Raw genomic sequence first — 16,352 nt, 5'->3', positions numbered from 1 at the left:
TTTTTCCCCACCAGCCACCAGTCAGTGCCGCGGCAGCCTCTCCAGCGGGGTCCCCTCCGAGTCAGTTCAGATGCTGTGTGTGAGGAGGAGGTAGCGTCAGCTTGAGAGCTCGGTCCCACAAGACTGTCCCCCCTCCACATGCCAGTCACCAGTCCAGGTCTCCAGAACTTCTGACCAACCAGCTGTAAGTCAGGGTCCCCACGACCCGCTCGCTCCTTGAATTGTGTTGATTCGCTAGAGCAGCCACAGAACTCAGGGAGACACATACTTAGGTTTACTCATTTATTCTAAAGGCTATTAAAAGCACACGGTGGACACTGGATGGAAGAGATGCATAGGGCAAGGTACGTGGGGAGGGGCACAGAGCTTTCCTGCCCTTTCCCCACCCTCTAGTAACCTCCGTCTGCTTGGCTGTCTGGGAGCTCTGCAAACCCTGTCCTTTCTGGTTTTCATGGAAGCTTCGTTATGTAATTGATTCGGTCATTGGTCATCAACTCAACCTTCAGCGCCTTTTCCCTCCCTGGAGGTTGGGGGTGGGGCTGAAAGTCTAACCCCACCTTAGTCTTTCCTCTGACCAGCCCCATCCTCAAGTCATGTCATTAACACACAAAAGACACTCTTATCAGCTCCGGGATTCCCAGGGTTTTAGGAGGAGCTATGGATCAGGAAACCAGATGAAAACCCACTATGTATTTCACAAGATCACAGCCCGCAGACTGATCGGATGCCCTGGAACTGCAGGATCTCTAGGTGGGATCTGCTCGGCCAGCCCCAGCTCCTTAGGTGGCCGGGGCTGACGGCTGCAGTGCCCTTCCCAGGCGAGGCTTCGTGGCAGCCCTGAGGAGGGAGGCTCATTTGCAGCCGCTGGCTCAGGGGCTGCTGAGAGAGAGGGCGTTTTCACGATGCAGACGCAGGGCTGAGAAACAGAATGATTCTCTCACAGAGCCTGGGCCAGGTGACTGCCAGGCAGCAGGTACTTCACTTGCCTGTGAGAAGTTGTCCGTGGGAGGCCCCTGCCCAGGGCTTCTGGAAAGCAGAGGCTGGTGATGCAACCAGAGTGGGGCAGGGGGAGGCCGGAGCTGGCTTTATCTGGGCTTTGGTTTCCCTGTTCACGCTCCTGGCATGGCCAACGCCCATCTGTAGAGAAGGCTGCCATTTAGCTTCAGGGGACCTGTACCCCCACTGTCCCTAGGACAGCTCTGTCTACTTGTGTCTCCCGGGCTCCCTCAGAACCAGTGACATCCATTTTCTGGGCCCAGTAAGCATCCTTTTCAACAAGTGTGGGGGTCACAGCGCGCGTGGGTGAGAGGCCAGATCGGGAGTGGGATCCCAGCCCAGCCCTCTACTTCCTACCCTGTGTGATCTGGACAAATGACTTAGGCTGTCTGCGCCTCAGTTCTGTCCTTGGTAAGTGCCTAGTCTATGTAAAGCACGCATACCGTGTCCAGCACAAAGCAGGCATTATATAAGCTCTTTTATTAATACGGTCCCTGGTCCCAATCCCGGCTCTGCCGCCTTCTCGTTATGCGATATTCGCCCAGCAACCCGCCGTCCCTAGGCCTTCAATTCCTCATCCGTGGTGTTCAGATCATAAAGCCTCACTCACGGGGCTATTGTGAAAGTCAACGAGATTAAATGCGATAATGATGATATGTGCTGGGCGCTGAGCATGGTGCTGGGCATGGAATAAGTGTTCAATAAATGGGGGCTATTACCGTTATTATGAGTTGTAACTCTAAGTAACCACGCAGCAGGGAGCAGGATTGATGTGAGCCAGCTTCCTCCACCGGCTCGGCCTTCCCCTGCCCGCCCTCCCTCCCTGCTGGCAGCCATTCCTAACGGCACGGGAGAGGAGTTGGAGAGCTGCGGCTGCTGTGTGCCCGTGGTGGGCCTGGGAGAGGACAGCCTGAGAGTCGGTCACCCGGTGATTCGGGTGGAGCCACGTGGACCTGCCAACGGGCTCAGCCGTGGCTCAGCAGCCCAGGCGGGCAGGTGGGACACAGAAGCAATAAGCTTCTCCCTTTGTGGACGGAAAGAAATGATGAGGGCAGCAGGATTCTAGTCCCAGAAGGATTTGTCAGAGCCAGGCAGGGTGGAGCAGTGTGAGTTTAGAGCTCCTGGAAAGGTTGACACCGGTCACAGAACTCCACCCACCCCTTGGCAGGGCGGCTCAGTGACGGGGAGGGCCCTGCGGGACACACCAGGTCACAGGGGATCTGGACAGGGTTGTGTCCAAGAACCCCGATAGAACTGTCCTCAGGGGAGGGACAAGGCCTTATGCACGTTGATTTCTCATCCTCGCTCATTTGCCCTCACACAAGGCCCCACGAGACCCAGGCTGGTCCCCTTTGATGTTTGAGGGGGACGATTCTGGAGTCCCCCAAGCAGCCTCCTGCCTGGGCTCCCGTTCCTTGTCCTTCAGGGCTTTCGAGCATCGTTGAGTAACATTTCGAAACACAGCCTCCCTTTTGATAAACGTGGACACCTTCCACATTCTTTTTTCGTGCTATTTGAAATTTCAGAATAATGTTATATGTTTGAAAAAAGCAAACCTAATGTTGAATGTCCCATCCTCGGGCCCCGCAGGTTCTGGAGCCACCCCGCCCTGGGAGGAGAGGGACCCGGGTGGAGTCGCAGGCTGGCGGCTGTGGCAGGACATTAACAGAAACAAGCACATGAGGGACTCACCGGGCCTCTGGGGCTGACGTCCTGGCCCTTACCTGAGATGGAGCCAGCTCCAGCCCTGTGGGGACAACTCCTCTGTCCCTTCCATATTTATGCGCCTAATTCCCTTCTGCTCATGCCTTTCTGTGTAAATGCTCTTCAGTCTTGGTCAGACTTAACGCTCTGGCCATTCAGGCCGGCACTTGTAAGTCTCAGCACCCCAGCAGCGGTGCCACAGGTACTTCCTGACACCTCGTGCTGGGCACACACCTGGCCCCCCAACCATGGGCTCCACAAGTGCTGTCGAATGACCGAGTTCTTTGGACCAAGCACCACGTCTCATGCGTCCCGTTTAGATTGTGTGTTATTGGGTAGTTGGTTTTTAAAAACTCTCCTCTTACCTTCTGACTGAATAACACCTGTCCACCCCTCTGCCTGAGCTCTCTTTGAAGCCATTGCTGCCCCCACTGTGTTCCTGTCACCCGCACTGGGTACCCCACAGCCCCACGGAGATGGCCAAACCTCCTTAGTGTCCACGTTCTGCTGTAGAAGAGGCTAGAACCTGGGACACAGCCCCCCGGCCTGCGAGGGGGGCTGAGGTTAACCAGGGCCAGGAAGAGTTCCCGGGTGGGGTAGGTGGGGCGCGTCCTCACTGCCCACCCTGCCCGCAGCCAACCTGGAGGCTTCATCTTGCTGAGTACCCTGATTTCCCCGCGCCTGACACCCGCACAGCGAGGCTGCGGCGCAGAAATGATCCAAAGCCACAGCCAAGTCATGATTTCTTATTATGTGCTCTGTGAATGTTAATAATCAGGAGCTGATGCTGTTGCCGTTTTTAACCCTCCCCTCCGCTCAGCACGCCGCGGTAACTGACTGTACGTGAGTGGCAGGCGGAGGGAGGAGGTGTTTTGGAAGCTAAGCCTGAAATCAGCAGGAAATGATGGCGCTTTTTTCCAACTGGGAGAGGCGGCTGGGGGTGGCACAGACCTGGGGTTTGCAGGTGGTCCCCGAGCAGTGCAGAGGCTCCTCTGATGGAGGGGAAGCGCCTGCTCGGTGGTGGTGGTGCGGCCTTCCGGAAGCCTGGGTAAAGTGAGGGAGTTACAGCCCTGTGTGGCTGGTCCCCCGGGAGCCAGGATGGAGGAGGGCTGGAGTCCCCTGCCGCGGTGTCGGGGTGGGAAGCACAGGGAGACGTGTCTTCCTTCTGAAATATTTCTCCGGTCCCTTCTGCTTCTGTCCCAGACCCCGCAGCAGGTGGCTGACGTTAAGGCTGTGCCTCGTTGGGCCCTGTTTGTGACTGGGTATTAGTGGGAGGTCAGGGCAAGGTGCAGAACTCTGCCGGCCCCCAGCCCTGTTGGCTGTGTCCTGATGAGTGGGGACAAGGGCCTGGCCGTGCCCTCTGCTGCTTGAGACTTGACCTCATTTTTCGTTCTGGAGGAGCCCAGGGCACCAGCCCTGCCTTGACTCGGGGCAGGGAGGGTGGAGGTGGGTCCAGGCAGGAGGTTGAGGGCTCGGGAGAACATCCTGCCCAGGGAGCCGGCCCAACTGGGGCGACTGGGACATCTGGGGCCCAGATCTGAGGCTTCGGAAGAACGGGATCCGAATTCCATTTCCCGGTGCCAAGTTATCTCACCCTGAGCCTCAGATCCCTCGTTTATAAAACGGGGACAGTAATACCCTCCTCATAGGGCTGTAGTGGAAATTAAATACAATTCTACATAAAACAGCCAGCTTGATGCCTGGTGTAGCATAAGTGCCCAATGAAGTGTATAAATATTTATAATTATGTATATCAATATCTGAACTATATATATTTAAAGTCGTTTGGCAGCAGGGCCTGGGTGCCGGATACCCATCTATGGTAACAGCCCCCCACTGCATCTCTGAGTCTGGCTGATGACTTCTGGGGGGCCGAACAGGGCTGAACCTCTGACCAGAGGGGTTCAGGGACACCATCTGGGACCCAGGCTTGACTACATTTGAGCCACAGTCAACCAATAAGTCTTGTCTCCTGCCCGTATGTGCAGATGCTTCCAGCTCCTTGAATCCATCCTCACCCACCAAAAAACCCAGATTTGGTCAAAAAACAAAGTGGAGGGCAAGTGATTTCCCAAAGCCGTTAGCATAGGCTTCCTTTAAATAGGAACTCTGCTTATCCATTTAAAATAGATTTTGATTTAGCACAATTTGATTTACATTTTGGCTGATACTCTCCTAGATAGTTTTCTGCATATATATAGACTCCTAAACAGATATAGGCACATATACATATTTATACGGTAGAGTGTCATACTATGCAGACTGTTGATAACATGCTTTTTTCTTTACTTAACGATTTATGCTGAATATCACTCCATACAGCCTCGTCATTACTTTTGTCAATTTTTCTGTTTACATCATCATTTTTATTGCCGCATAGCTTTCTGCAAAACACACGACAAAACTTTTCTTCTTGAAGACTTGGTTTCGAGCACCAGGAACACACTATGTGGCATGAAACACACACGTGGTGGCTCACTCTTCACGCAGCTCTGTGAGTGCACTGAGGTTATCTTTTCCCTGCTTTACCGGGGCAGGCAGACAGCCCCTCTGCAAACATCCTCTGCAGCATGGTTCGTAATGAGAAACCGTCTCACCTACAAACTTCGGTTCGTTGGAACTCTCGGGAAAGTAATTGTCAAGATAAGTTTTGCTAGCTTGTCAACTCCTTGTTTGGAACACTTGAGGACAAAGGGTCATGTCTTCTTCATCCTCAAAATTGCTAGAACAAATGCCTCACGTACAGTATTGAATAAATGTTTGTGGATTGAAGCACCGAATATTCAAACTAGCCACCTTCAGCATTCATTTCTGCAGCGCGGTGTGCATTTCTCAGGCCTCCTCGCACAGAGCACTTGGAGGCAAGTTCATCTTTTTCGGCTGGGTGAGCGTCTGCACGTTGCTTTCTGTGTGATAAATGATAACACCGTGACGCTCTCAGGGCCCACAGAGGTGTGTGTGGCTGTTCGCCCGGTGACTAAATGACCCCAGACCCCTGTGCCTGTGACACGGTGGCGTCTGCTTTCAGAACTGTTTCATTCCCTCCCCCTACGTCAGCACCAAGCCCTGTCCTGTCTTCTAATCAGTGGTGGCTTGGGACCCGCCACGGAGCTTGGTGGGACTCTGCGTGAAACGGGTCAGGGGCTCACAGTGAGGCCTCGAAGGCCAGCCTCGGCGTGAAGTGCCTGAGCTTTGGTGCACGTGGCCCCGCAGACCTTGTCACTGTGCTTTCTGACTCTTGGCTGTGGTCTGGGAAGGGGACGCGGTGGGCTGGGGGTGCTCCAGGGAGTGGAGGCACAACTGAAGTGGCCTGAATTATGAGAATGTTGAGGAAGGTGCCTGATCAGGCCTCAGAACGAGTCTGCACATGTAGGCGGCCTGCAGCGTCACCCGGGGGAAGCAGGCGGGAGCGGCCGTGTGGAGGGTGGGTAAAAATCCCTGTTCTCCACCCTTAGTAAAGGGTTCTTGGTGTTATTTGCTCTGCAGCTGGGCCAGCCTGGGTTCATGCTTTGTACGCTGAGAGATTCATGAGAATGAGGACCCCCTGGCTGGCAGCCCCACCTCCCCTGGGCACTCCATCCCATGAGTGACCCTCTCTCCCTGATGTGACCTCCCGTCATCCCGCAGGTCAGCATCACTCAGTGCGGACGTGGGTGGACCCTGCCTCGTGCTGCTGAGGGAATGCGTCACGGCTCCGTGTGTCTTGTCTCCCCAGCAGACTGGCGTATTCCAGGAGAGATCACGTCTTGCCTTTTCAATGATCATATTAAAAGTAGCTCCTGCCGAGCAAGGTGGCTCATGCCTGTAATCCTAGCACTCTGGGAGGGCGAGGTGGGAGGATTATTTGAACTCAGGAGTTCAAGACCAGCCTGAGCAAGAACGGGACCCCCTCTCTACCAGAAATAGAAAAAATTAGCCAGGCATAGTGGCGCATGCCTGTAGTCCCAGCTACTCGGGAGGCTGAGGCAAGAGGATCGCTTGAGCCCACAAGTTTGAGGTTGCTGGGAGCTAGGCTGATGCCACTGCACTCTACCCAGGGTGACAGAGCAAGACTCTGTCTCAAAAAAAACAACAAAAAAGTAGCTCCCATTTGTACATTCATTTATTCTGCAAATAGTCACTGTGCCAGACACTGGGAACAGGAAGGTGAACAGAAACAGATGTGGCCTCTGCCCTCGGGGAGCTGACAGCCTGGTGGGGGAAGTGACAATAGTTCCACAGCCACACAACTGAGGGTAAAATCACAACCTTGACAGAGGAGGAGAGGCAAGAGTTTGTTATGGAAGCTCTGACTGGGTGAGAAATCAGGAAGACTTCCTTGAAGAAGCGGTGCTTCTGCTGAGGTCCAAGGGATGCACAGGTTAATGAGACGGTGTGCCCAAGTGCATCCCAGACAGAGGGGCAACACGTGCAAAGGTCCTGTGGCAGAAGGACCAGAGACTGAAGGGAGGCCAACGTGGCTGGAGCTCAGAGTGGGAGACAAGGTGGTGGAGTAGGGGGAGACATGTGTGAGCTGAGGCTGGCCAGGAGTAGGTCCAGCCCAAACAGGCATCACACACCATGGGAGAGGGAGTAGTCTTCATCTGAGAGCCGCCGGAAGCCTCTCAAAGCTTTTAAGCTGGCAAGGACGAGAGAAGTGACATGATTAGATTTGCATCTTGAAAAGATCAGTCCGGGGGCGTGTTGGGAACCAATTGGAGGCCGGCCAAAGTAGGGGTGGGGAGACCTGTGTGGCCTTGGAGCAGGCCAGGCACAGGCGGCAGCCATGTGGATGGTGGGGGGCGGGGGGATTGACAGATTGGAGAGATATTTGGAGTTCTTGGATATGGCTCGTTTGGGTGTGAGTGAAGGACAGTGAGGCTCAAGGCTGGTTGCTGGGTTTTGGCCTGTACAACTGACAAGCTGTCACCGAGACAGACATGCAGCAAAAGGCTGAGGTTGTTGTCTGCTTTTATTGTGCTAAGCACGTTCATGAGTCATCTCTCTTGGTCCTCCCATCTGTGGCCTGGGTCTGCCATTACCACCTATTTACAGGTGAGGAAATGAAGCTCAGGGAAGGTAAATACCAAGTCCAAGGTTGGCTTCAGATGGCACACTCTGCTCTCTCCTGCCCCAAGGCCTGTGTCCTGTGGGTGAATTCTAGGACATCCCCTCCTCTGTGTTCTGAGGGGTGGGATACACATTCGCAAAAGAAATGCACAGAGGGACTGAGGCAGGAGCGAGGAGGGAGGACGTGCGGTCCCAAGGCCTAGAGTTTTATCGCTTCTGCTCTGAGTCAAGGCCAGAAGCAGGGCTCCGTGTGGTTAACGCTCAGACGCGGTTCCAGGCTGCAAGATGCATGAGGCAGCCGAGCCCGGGAAGCCGGCACTCCCTTGCCCAGGGCGGATCTGCTCAAAGGAAGCGCGTGTCAGGCAGGGAAGCAAGTGGCCACCCCTGGGCCCAGGGCCTGTCCTTGACACAGATTGTGAAGTTTTCTGTTGGCACTGAGTTGATGTAGAAGCTGGCTCATGGGCTTTTTTTTTTTTTTTTTAAAAACCACCTGCTTAATTTTCTGTATTGGAACCTGGGGACAGAGACCAAGTCCACAAGGGGAGAGGCTCGTTATTCTCTTATTGATCTGGGACGTAATAGAGCAGCAGTTATCTTTCTGTGGCCCTAGTCTCCTAGGAGTGCGCCATGCCCCCTGCCAGCCAGAGACGCTGCAGGTGTGTAAAGGTGACGGAGAGATGGCAGGACCTGACCAAGGCTGCCACCAGTGGTGGCTGAGAGCCTGAAAACAGGGCTGTGCACGGGGCAGCCCTCGCTGCCCCCTTCTCTGCCTGAGGTGGAATGAGGGTGTTTTTCTCTCCACCGGGCCAGCCACGCAGTTTCAGTGCACTCTCTCCTAGTGCCTTTCCCTGCCCCCAACAGCGCAGATGTTTAATCAGTCAGACCATATCGAGGGCTTGTGCACGCTCATCCTTCAAAACCCCGCTTAACTGCCACTCCTGTCGTACGGCAAGCTCCCCCTCAGCCTCAGCAGGGTGACGTCTTTGTGAGCGTTTAGTGCATCGGGCTCCGCCGTGGGGCCTGGCCCTGCCCTGTGCACCTGTGTCCTGCCAACACAGGGCTGTGCTCCGCGTGGGCACTCAGGAGGTGATGGTTACGTGGATCAGGAAATCGGAGGGCGGGTGAGAGTTGGGTGGGGCGGGGTGGAGGCAGAAGATGGACTGAGGCACGTCAGTCTGATCAGCCGGGAGCGGGCCTTGTGGAGAGGCACTGGGAGCAGCCAGTTGGGGCAGATGGAGAGTCCCGAGTGCCAAGAGACCGAGGGCGGGGTCCTCCGGCCTGGCACCATCCAGCAGAACTTCCAGCGATGACCAAAATGTTTTATTTTTGTGCTGTCCCATACAGTAGCCACCAGGCACGTGTGGCAATGGAGAGCACCTGAAATGTGCTCAGTGTGGTTAGGAACTGAGGTTTTCATTTTATTTAATTGCAATTAATTTCAATTTAAATAGCCACCTGTGGCTGGTGGTTGCCGTGTTCAGCAGTGTGTGTCTAGAGGAGAGTCGCGCAGGGTTTGAGAACAGCGTGGGGGTGTCACCAATAGTAACGGTGAGCGGCGTTTATTGAGTGCATATTGTGTGCTGGTTGCTTTTATGTGTATCTCAGTTAATCCTCAGAACAACCCTAGAGGATAAGTTCTATTATCCCATTTCACAGATGAGAACATCTGAAGCTTAGAAAGGCTTGGAGCAGCTTCCCCAAGGACCGCCCGGGAGGATTGAAGGCGCTAAGTGACTCCAGGGTTGACAGAGACAATGAGATGCACCCGTATCTAGGGGTCCCGTCCTGGGGAGGGGGTGCTGCTAGGGACTGAATGTTTGTATCCCCCAAATCCCTGTGTTGAAGCCCTCTCCCCAGTGTGATGATATTTGGAGGTGGGGCCTTTGGGAGGTAATTAGGGTTAGATGAGTTCATGTGGGTGGAGTCCCCACGACGGGTTTGGTGCCCTCATAAGAAGAAGAGACCAGAGCCCTCTGTCCACCGCGTGAAGACACAGCAAGAAGGCTGCCATCTGCAGACCAGGAAGAGGGTTTTCACCAGGCCCCGGCCATGCTGGCACCTGAGCTGGGACTCCAGGCCCCCAGAACTGTGAGAAATAAGCATCTGTTATTTCAGCCGCTCAGTCTACGGTATTTCGTCATGGCAGCCCGAGCTGATTAAGACGGGGCAGAGACTGCCCTGTGTCCCCTCCCCCTTGGCTGTGCGTGTAAAGGACGGCAGCCACCCGAGAGGCCAGGTTGTGGGGACGCCTGTGCAGCGTCAGCTGGGAGGCCCCCGGGCCTGGGCTTCCTGCCTGTAGCTGGAAACTCTGTCCTCCTCCTGATGGATGGCACGGAGGGCAGAGTCAGCCTCCCCAGCCCAAGTGGTTGCTTCTAGAACCAGGGTCGCCCCATGTCACCTCCTCTGTCCATTCATCTGAGAGCCATCAGCCACATCTGCAGGGACCCGCCTGAGTGGGACCAGCTTCATAGCCGTGGGCCCCAGCCTGACACCTGGGCAGGGGAGGGCGTGATCGGCTCTCCTGAGATCTGGAAGAAGATCCTGCTTTGTGGCTAGGGCGTGACCCTGGGCAGTCTGTGACATCTCTGAGCTTCCGCTTCTTCCTCTGTACGATAGGGATCATGATACCCACCTCCCTCATACTTTGCTGCCAGGGCTGTGTGCCTGATGCACATAACTGCTCAGTAAGTGGTCGCCACGGGTGTTTCAGTCCCTCCTTGTTCCCGGCACCATTGTCTCCGTCAACAGCCTTGGGAAGGACAGAGCTCTCTGTGTGTTTGTAAGGTGAGCTGTCCCTGAACCCTGTGAGCGTGTAAAGAGTCCAGGAGGAAAAGCTCCCTCTCCGGGAAGCCACACTCATCCGCACATGCACCATGTACAGATGGGAGAGTGGCAATTAGCAAGGCGAGCAGAGCCAGCTGGCTTCAGCGCCTCCTTCCTTTCCCCTTTCCCCGGGGAGGAGAGCCCCTGGGAAAAGGGACCCTGTCCTAGAGGTAGAAGGATTGGGGTGGAACGTGGGAGGGGTGGAGAGAGGCAGCTCTTGTGGAGAAGGGGAGAGACCGTGTCAGGGATGGTGGCTCATGTATCCGGGGAGACAGGCTGCTGGTCCCTGGGGAGGCTCAGCACAGCCTGGCAAAGATCCCAAACCCAAGATTAGCGCAGAAGTGGCCAAGTCCCCCACCCCCCTTTCAAGGGACCATGAGAGCTTGGAGCCTAGCAGTGAATAGTGTGGACAGCACCCAGGGGACCCTCCGCAGATGTACAGGACCACCAAAGACCCCAAACCCGGGACTTTCAGAAGATCTGGGGAGGGGCTCTATCACGGCTGGGACCTGGGACAGAATTTACTGCCAGCCCAGAGGGGCGGGAGCTTGGAGTGCATTACATTTCCTTTGGAGAAATAAAAGAAAGTGACATTTCTCATACCTGAGTGTTGGGTGGTAGCAAATCCATCTCCCCCCCACCCGGCCCCAATGTATCACAGCTTCCTCTCCCGGCGAGCTGGCTCCCTGCCCTCCTGCAGCACTGAGCTCAGCCACCCAATCAGGCCAGTGACGACATGCTTTGAGAAGCCAAGTCGGTGACATTTCCCTCTCCACAGAGAGGTGTGCTCCTTGCTCAGTTGGCAGCCTGCAGAAAAGGCCAAGCAACAGACCCAGCCTTCCCTCGGTGGGGGGCTGGAGAGAGCCCCCACCCTCATGGGGACCGGGTGGCTTCCAGGTGCCAGCAAGATTGATGAGCTGGAGCAACAGTCCTCTGAGGAGTCGCCGGCGATCGCTGAATCATACTCTGCCTGAGTTAGCCCGGAGCCAGTCTCAGCCCCAACAAATCCACCTCTGCCTCTCAGCGTGTTTCTCTCGGCCTTTCCCACCTTTGCTTGTTGCTATGCATTTAGGGGAAGCAAAATAAGTAGTCATGCATCACATAGTGACATTTTGGTCAGCAGCAGACTGCGTAGATGATGCTAGTTCCATAAGATTATACTGTATTTTTACTGTAGCTTTCCTATGTTTAGATACACAAACATTTACCACACTGTTACAACTGCCTACAGTATTCAGCACAGTATCGTGCGGTACAGACTTGCAGCCCGGGAGCAGTAGGCTGTACCACCTAGCCTAGGTGTGCAGCAGGCCATGCCATCTGGTCTGCGTGAGACCCTGTGACAGTCACACGATGATGAAATCATGTAACGACACGATTCTCAGAACGTATCCCCATTGTTAAGCGACACATGACTGACTGTATTTAGACGTTACAAGTTTAAACAACTCTGTAGAAGGGAAAAAAACTGTAAGAATCTAGGTTCTGACTATTTCTGTGTCCAGAGAAAATGATAAAACGGCTCTAGAGTTGAACCTGAATCCGGTATGTACTTGCTATGTGAACTTGGGCAAATTCTCAAGCTCCTCCAAGCCCCAGGGTCCTCACCTGTCAAACAGGCTTACAGCTTCCTTGCACTGGGATCGTTCAGGGGGGCTTGGCACAAAGTACGTGCTCAGGTGGTCACTAGTGTTTCTCACTGTGGGATCTTCTATAACCTGTCAGGTACATAGGTGAGGTTTTTTGTATGATCATATACAGGTGTATGTGTCCTTTGTTGAACAGCATTATTTCCTGCCCACACACCCAGGTAGCGCCACTACCTGCTACGTAAAGGCCATACCACATTCTGTCGTGTTTGCCTGGATCTTCCCCGGTGTTGGGCATTTGGGTGGTTTCCAGTTCTTTGCTATTTAAAATGATGCAGCTGTGAGTATCGGCGAGCGCGTTGATTCACTGTGGAGGGAATCTTTATCGCAGACAGCCATGGACGGGGCACAGCCGTGGTACCCAAAACCAGCTAAAGATTTTCAGGCTCTCCGTGTCTTCTGGGTGATCTGCCCTTCCAGGCTGAAGCTAGAGCCATCCCCTCGGAAGATACCAATGTGTCCCTTGGTTAGAGTTGTCTCAGCCCCTTAGCTGAGAGGAAGTGGCTGAAATACTCATGACCCGTGTCCTCTCTCTCGTAGAAAGTCTGCACCAAATGTGGGATCGAGGCCTGCCCTGGCCAGAAGCGGCCCCTGTGGCTGTGTAAGATCTGCAGCGAGCAGAGAGAGGTAGGGTGTCAGGGCGGCGGGGCAGGGTGGGCTGGTGGGGGCTGCACGCTGGCTTACGGGGAATGGACGGTTGGCCGCGGGGAGGGGCTTCTCTGGAGGTTAAGAAGGGACTGCCTGGGGTGTCCAGGGGAGGCACGTGGGGCGGGACAACCCGTGTGTGCACAGGGCATCTGGTGGGGATTAGTATAGTGGTAGTAGCAGCTACCCCAGGTTGAATGTCTGCTGTGTGCCTGGCACTGTGCTGAGTCCCTCACAACTTAGCAGTTCCCAACCCTTTTGGCACCAGGGACCAGTTTCGTGGAAGACAACTTTTCCACAGGGATAGGATGGTTTGGGGATGATTCAAGTGCATTACATTTATTACATTTGCAGCCGCTCCCCGGTGCTCATCTGACATGAGGCAGAGCTCAGGCAGTGACACGAGTGATTCATGGAAGACAGTTTTTTGGGGGTGGGGGGTGGGGGAGGTGCATGGGGGAGGGGAGAGGGCGGCGGAGCTCTGTAGCCTGGTCCCTAACAGCACCAGGTTAGGTTGGGGACCGCGGCCTTACCTGCATTAATCCATTTCATCCTTGCACAACCCCATAGGCGGGTGCTATTCTTGGCCCCTTTTCCTGGAGGGGAAACAGAGACACAAGAGGTTACGTAACTTGCGAGCACCGGGCCAGTTAGTGGGGGAGCTGCAGATCCGGTGCAGCCGCCGTCTGCCACGAGGATGCCACCCCCAACGTCCCTTCCCGTGCGGAGGTTCCGTAGTTCTAGTTCTACCCCCATTTTAGGGGAGGAAGTCAAGACTCAGCAAGGGCTCTGAGGCAGTAGCAGCTGGGGGTGGGGGCGACTAGAACATCTCCTGACCCCAAGTCCCAGGTGTTCCTCATGGCACCAGGTCGGAGTGGAGCCGAATTGCAGCAGGCGGCTGCTGCGAAGGGCCAGGCGGACAGGGCAGGGCAGAATGAGCCCCTGGTTTCCCAGATTAGTTGGTTTGGTTATGTTTGTTTTTTAATCTTGCTTGGCCCTTGGTATGTGCTTTTAATCTGAGGATCCCTAAAACCTCTTCAGTTCTAGAAAGTTCTCAGCCATAACATCCTTGAATGTTGCTGCCCTGCCACTCCGTCTCTCCTTTCTGGAAGTCCCGCTGGATGCGTTTTGGAGCCTCTCAACCACCCTCCACAGCTCCCCTCTGCCCTTTCCTGTTTGTTTATTTCTTTATCTTTCTGTCATACTCTCTGGGTGAATTCTTCAGTTCTGCTTCCCAAGTCACCCAGTCTCTCTTTGGGACCATCTTCCACCTGTTGGATTTGTAGGTTGTCTTGGGGCTAGTTTTCCTCGGGTGTTTTGGAATTGCAGTTTGTGTGCTCATCTAGGGTGGGAGCCCGTGTCTCTCTCTTTCCCACCCCAGTCTCCTCGCCTAGTGGTTTTGCGGCTGCCTCCACCTAGGTCCTGGGTCCCCTGGGTTCGTGGTGAGCTGCTTGTCCACGGTGACAGTGGGTTTGTTCCCAGAGCCAGGCATTCCAGCCCCGGCAGCTGGCCCAGGCCCCGCTGTGCGCACCACTGCCGGCTTCCTCTCCTCTGAGCTCGCTTTCTTCAGTTCCCTCTAGTCTTGGGGTGGGACCCTGCTTTTTTCGGCCTCCTTTCCCAGGTGGGAAGCCCACTCACCAGCTCCACTGTGGTGACTCTGTTCTGGTCCCCCACCTCTCAAGGGACACTTTTAGTCCCCGTGTCCTGGAAGACCAGTCTCCCAGCTGCATCCACCTGCTCCTGGACCCAGAACTCAGCAGACTGTGCCACAGCCCCTCAAAATAGTAAATACTTCGAGTTTCTGATCCATGGAGATACATATCTTGTTTTGGAGCACAGACGAGTTTGCTTGTTGCTTTTAAAATATTTTCATCTATTATCGCTGTGTCTTTGGAACAGGGAAGGCAACAGGCAGGGCCTGATAGTGTCTCACCTGGAAGTCCCTGATTCCTCATCCTGCAATAGAGATGATAATACCTACTTCATCGAGTTCCTGTGAGAATTCAAGAATGTTAAAGTGTATCAAATGTCTGGCACAGAGTGGGTGCTCCACAAATATTAATATTACAGGCATCCCTTCTTCCCCAGCTAGAAGTTCTGCCTGTGAACTTGAAGTCCTTCCGGTCTCCAGGGGATCCTTTTTAGGATGCAGATATCAGCAGGGCACAGTGGCTCATGCTTGTCATCTCAGCACTTTGGGAGGCTGAGGCAGGAGGATCACTAGAGACCAGGAGTTTGAGACCAGCCTGGGCAACATAGTGAGACCCCGTCTCTTAAAAAAATTTTTTTTAAATCAGCTGAGTGTGGTGGCGCCCACTTGTAGTCCCAGCTACTCAGGAGGCTGAGGCAGGAGGATCCCTGGAGCCAGGAGTTCAAGGCTGCAGTGAGCTATGATGATGCTACTGTACCCCAGCCTAGGCAACAGAGTGAGACTCTGTCTTAAAAAAATAAAGATGATACAGATATCTAGGAGAAAGGAAATTTCTTAAAACATTATCTCCTGGAGAGACACAGCAGAGTCAAATGATGGTTGCAGCTGAGTTGTGGGAAGGCAGAGATGAAGGAGCTGTCAAGGGAAAGAAGGTGGATGGAAGGAATGATGAATTTAGCAAACTTACTGAGTTAGTGAAGGGCAGCTGAGGTCGCTGCCCTGTCCAGCCTCACCACGAGTCACCCTCACACTCCTTATTAGTCCTGAGCTGCCACACGGGGAGCGATGCCCACCAGCCCGCCCTAATCTCCAGCACACTCCAGTGCCCAGAAAAGTCCGAAATAGCTTAGATAAATTTTCTTATCTTTCCTAAGGCAAAGAATAGGAGGCTGTGCATTATGCTATCACTTTGTCCTTGAATTTTTAGAGGCCAATAAAACTTTGCAAGATCAAGAACATTCCGTCTCTGCGGCACCAGGCACAGGGTGGCATTTAGTAGGCCCAGGTGGGGCCGTGAACATGCACATGGTGTGTAGTCTGGGTACCTGTGGGTACCAGACCCATGTGCTGGATTTTCCCATCTGCTTTGGGATAGGAGAAGGCCAGGGTAATTGGTTTCCTAATGCCTTTTTTCTTAGAAAAACATCTAATCATAATGAAGAGAGCTAGATAGAAACGGCATTTAAAATGTCAGATTTTTAAGCTGGTTCTGAGTCTGTGATAAAAATTTGGAGTTCCGTCCCGCAGCAAAAGCCAAATCCTAATGGAAGAACTTGGATTTTCTGATGGGAACTCTGGTACCACTCTGCCCAAGCGCTCTCATCTTCCTTTCCTTTTGGTGCTTCACTTTCGTCGTCTCTGGCTGTCATTGTAAGTATTTTTTTCTGGAATGAGTCAAATGCTGCTTACACGTTCCTGGGGCTGTCAGGTTGGCATTGCTGCCTGTTTTATGCACTTTCACCGAGCAGCAGTGTGAGCCCAAGCCCCTCTGCCCTTGAGGAGCTTGCAGTCTAACACATTTGTTCATTTAGGCATTCGACACGTGTTAATGAAGA

At 54.1% G+C, this 16,352-nt stretch overlaps 1 protein-coding gene across 9 annotated transcripts in view; it reads left to right on the top strand.

Moving 5' to 3' along the window:
• The window catches only part of RPH3AL (rabphilin 3A like (without C2 domains)), a 134,649-nt gene that overhangs the window by 65,478 nt on the left and 52,819 nt on the right, over positions 1–16,352 (top strand). For all 9 annotated transcript variants that reach the window (XM_045526181.1, XM_045526182.1, XM_045526174.1 and 6 more), the window contains one exon: positions 12,762–12,848. In XM_045526181.1, coding sequence (XP_045382137.1) covers positions 12,762–12,848 — 87 coding nt within the window. The remainder of the gene's footprint in view (positions 1–12,761; positions 12,849–16,352) is intronic.

This window comes from Lemur catta, chromosome 15 (genome assembly GCF_020740605.2).
Source record: "Lemur catta isolate mLemCat1 chromosome 15, mLemCat1.pri, whole genome shotgun sequence".
Taxonomy (NCBI): domain Eukaryota; kingdom Metazoa; phylum Chordata; class Mammalia; order Primates; family Lemuridae; genus Lemur; species Lemur catta.
Note: the sequence above shows the minus strand (reverse complement) of the source record. Positions and strands in the feature narration are given on the sequence as shown.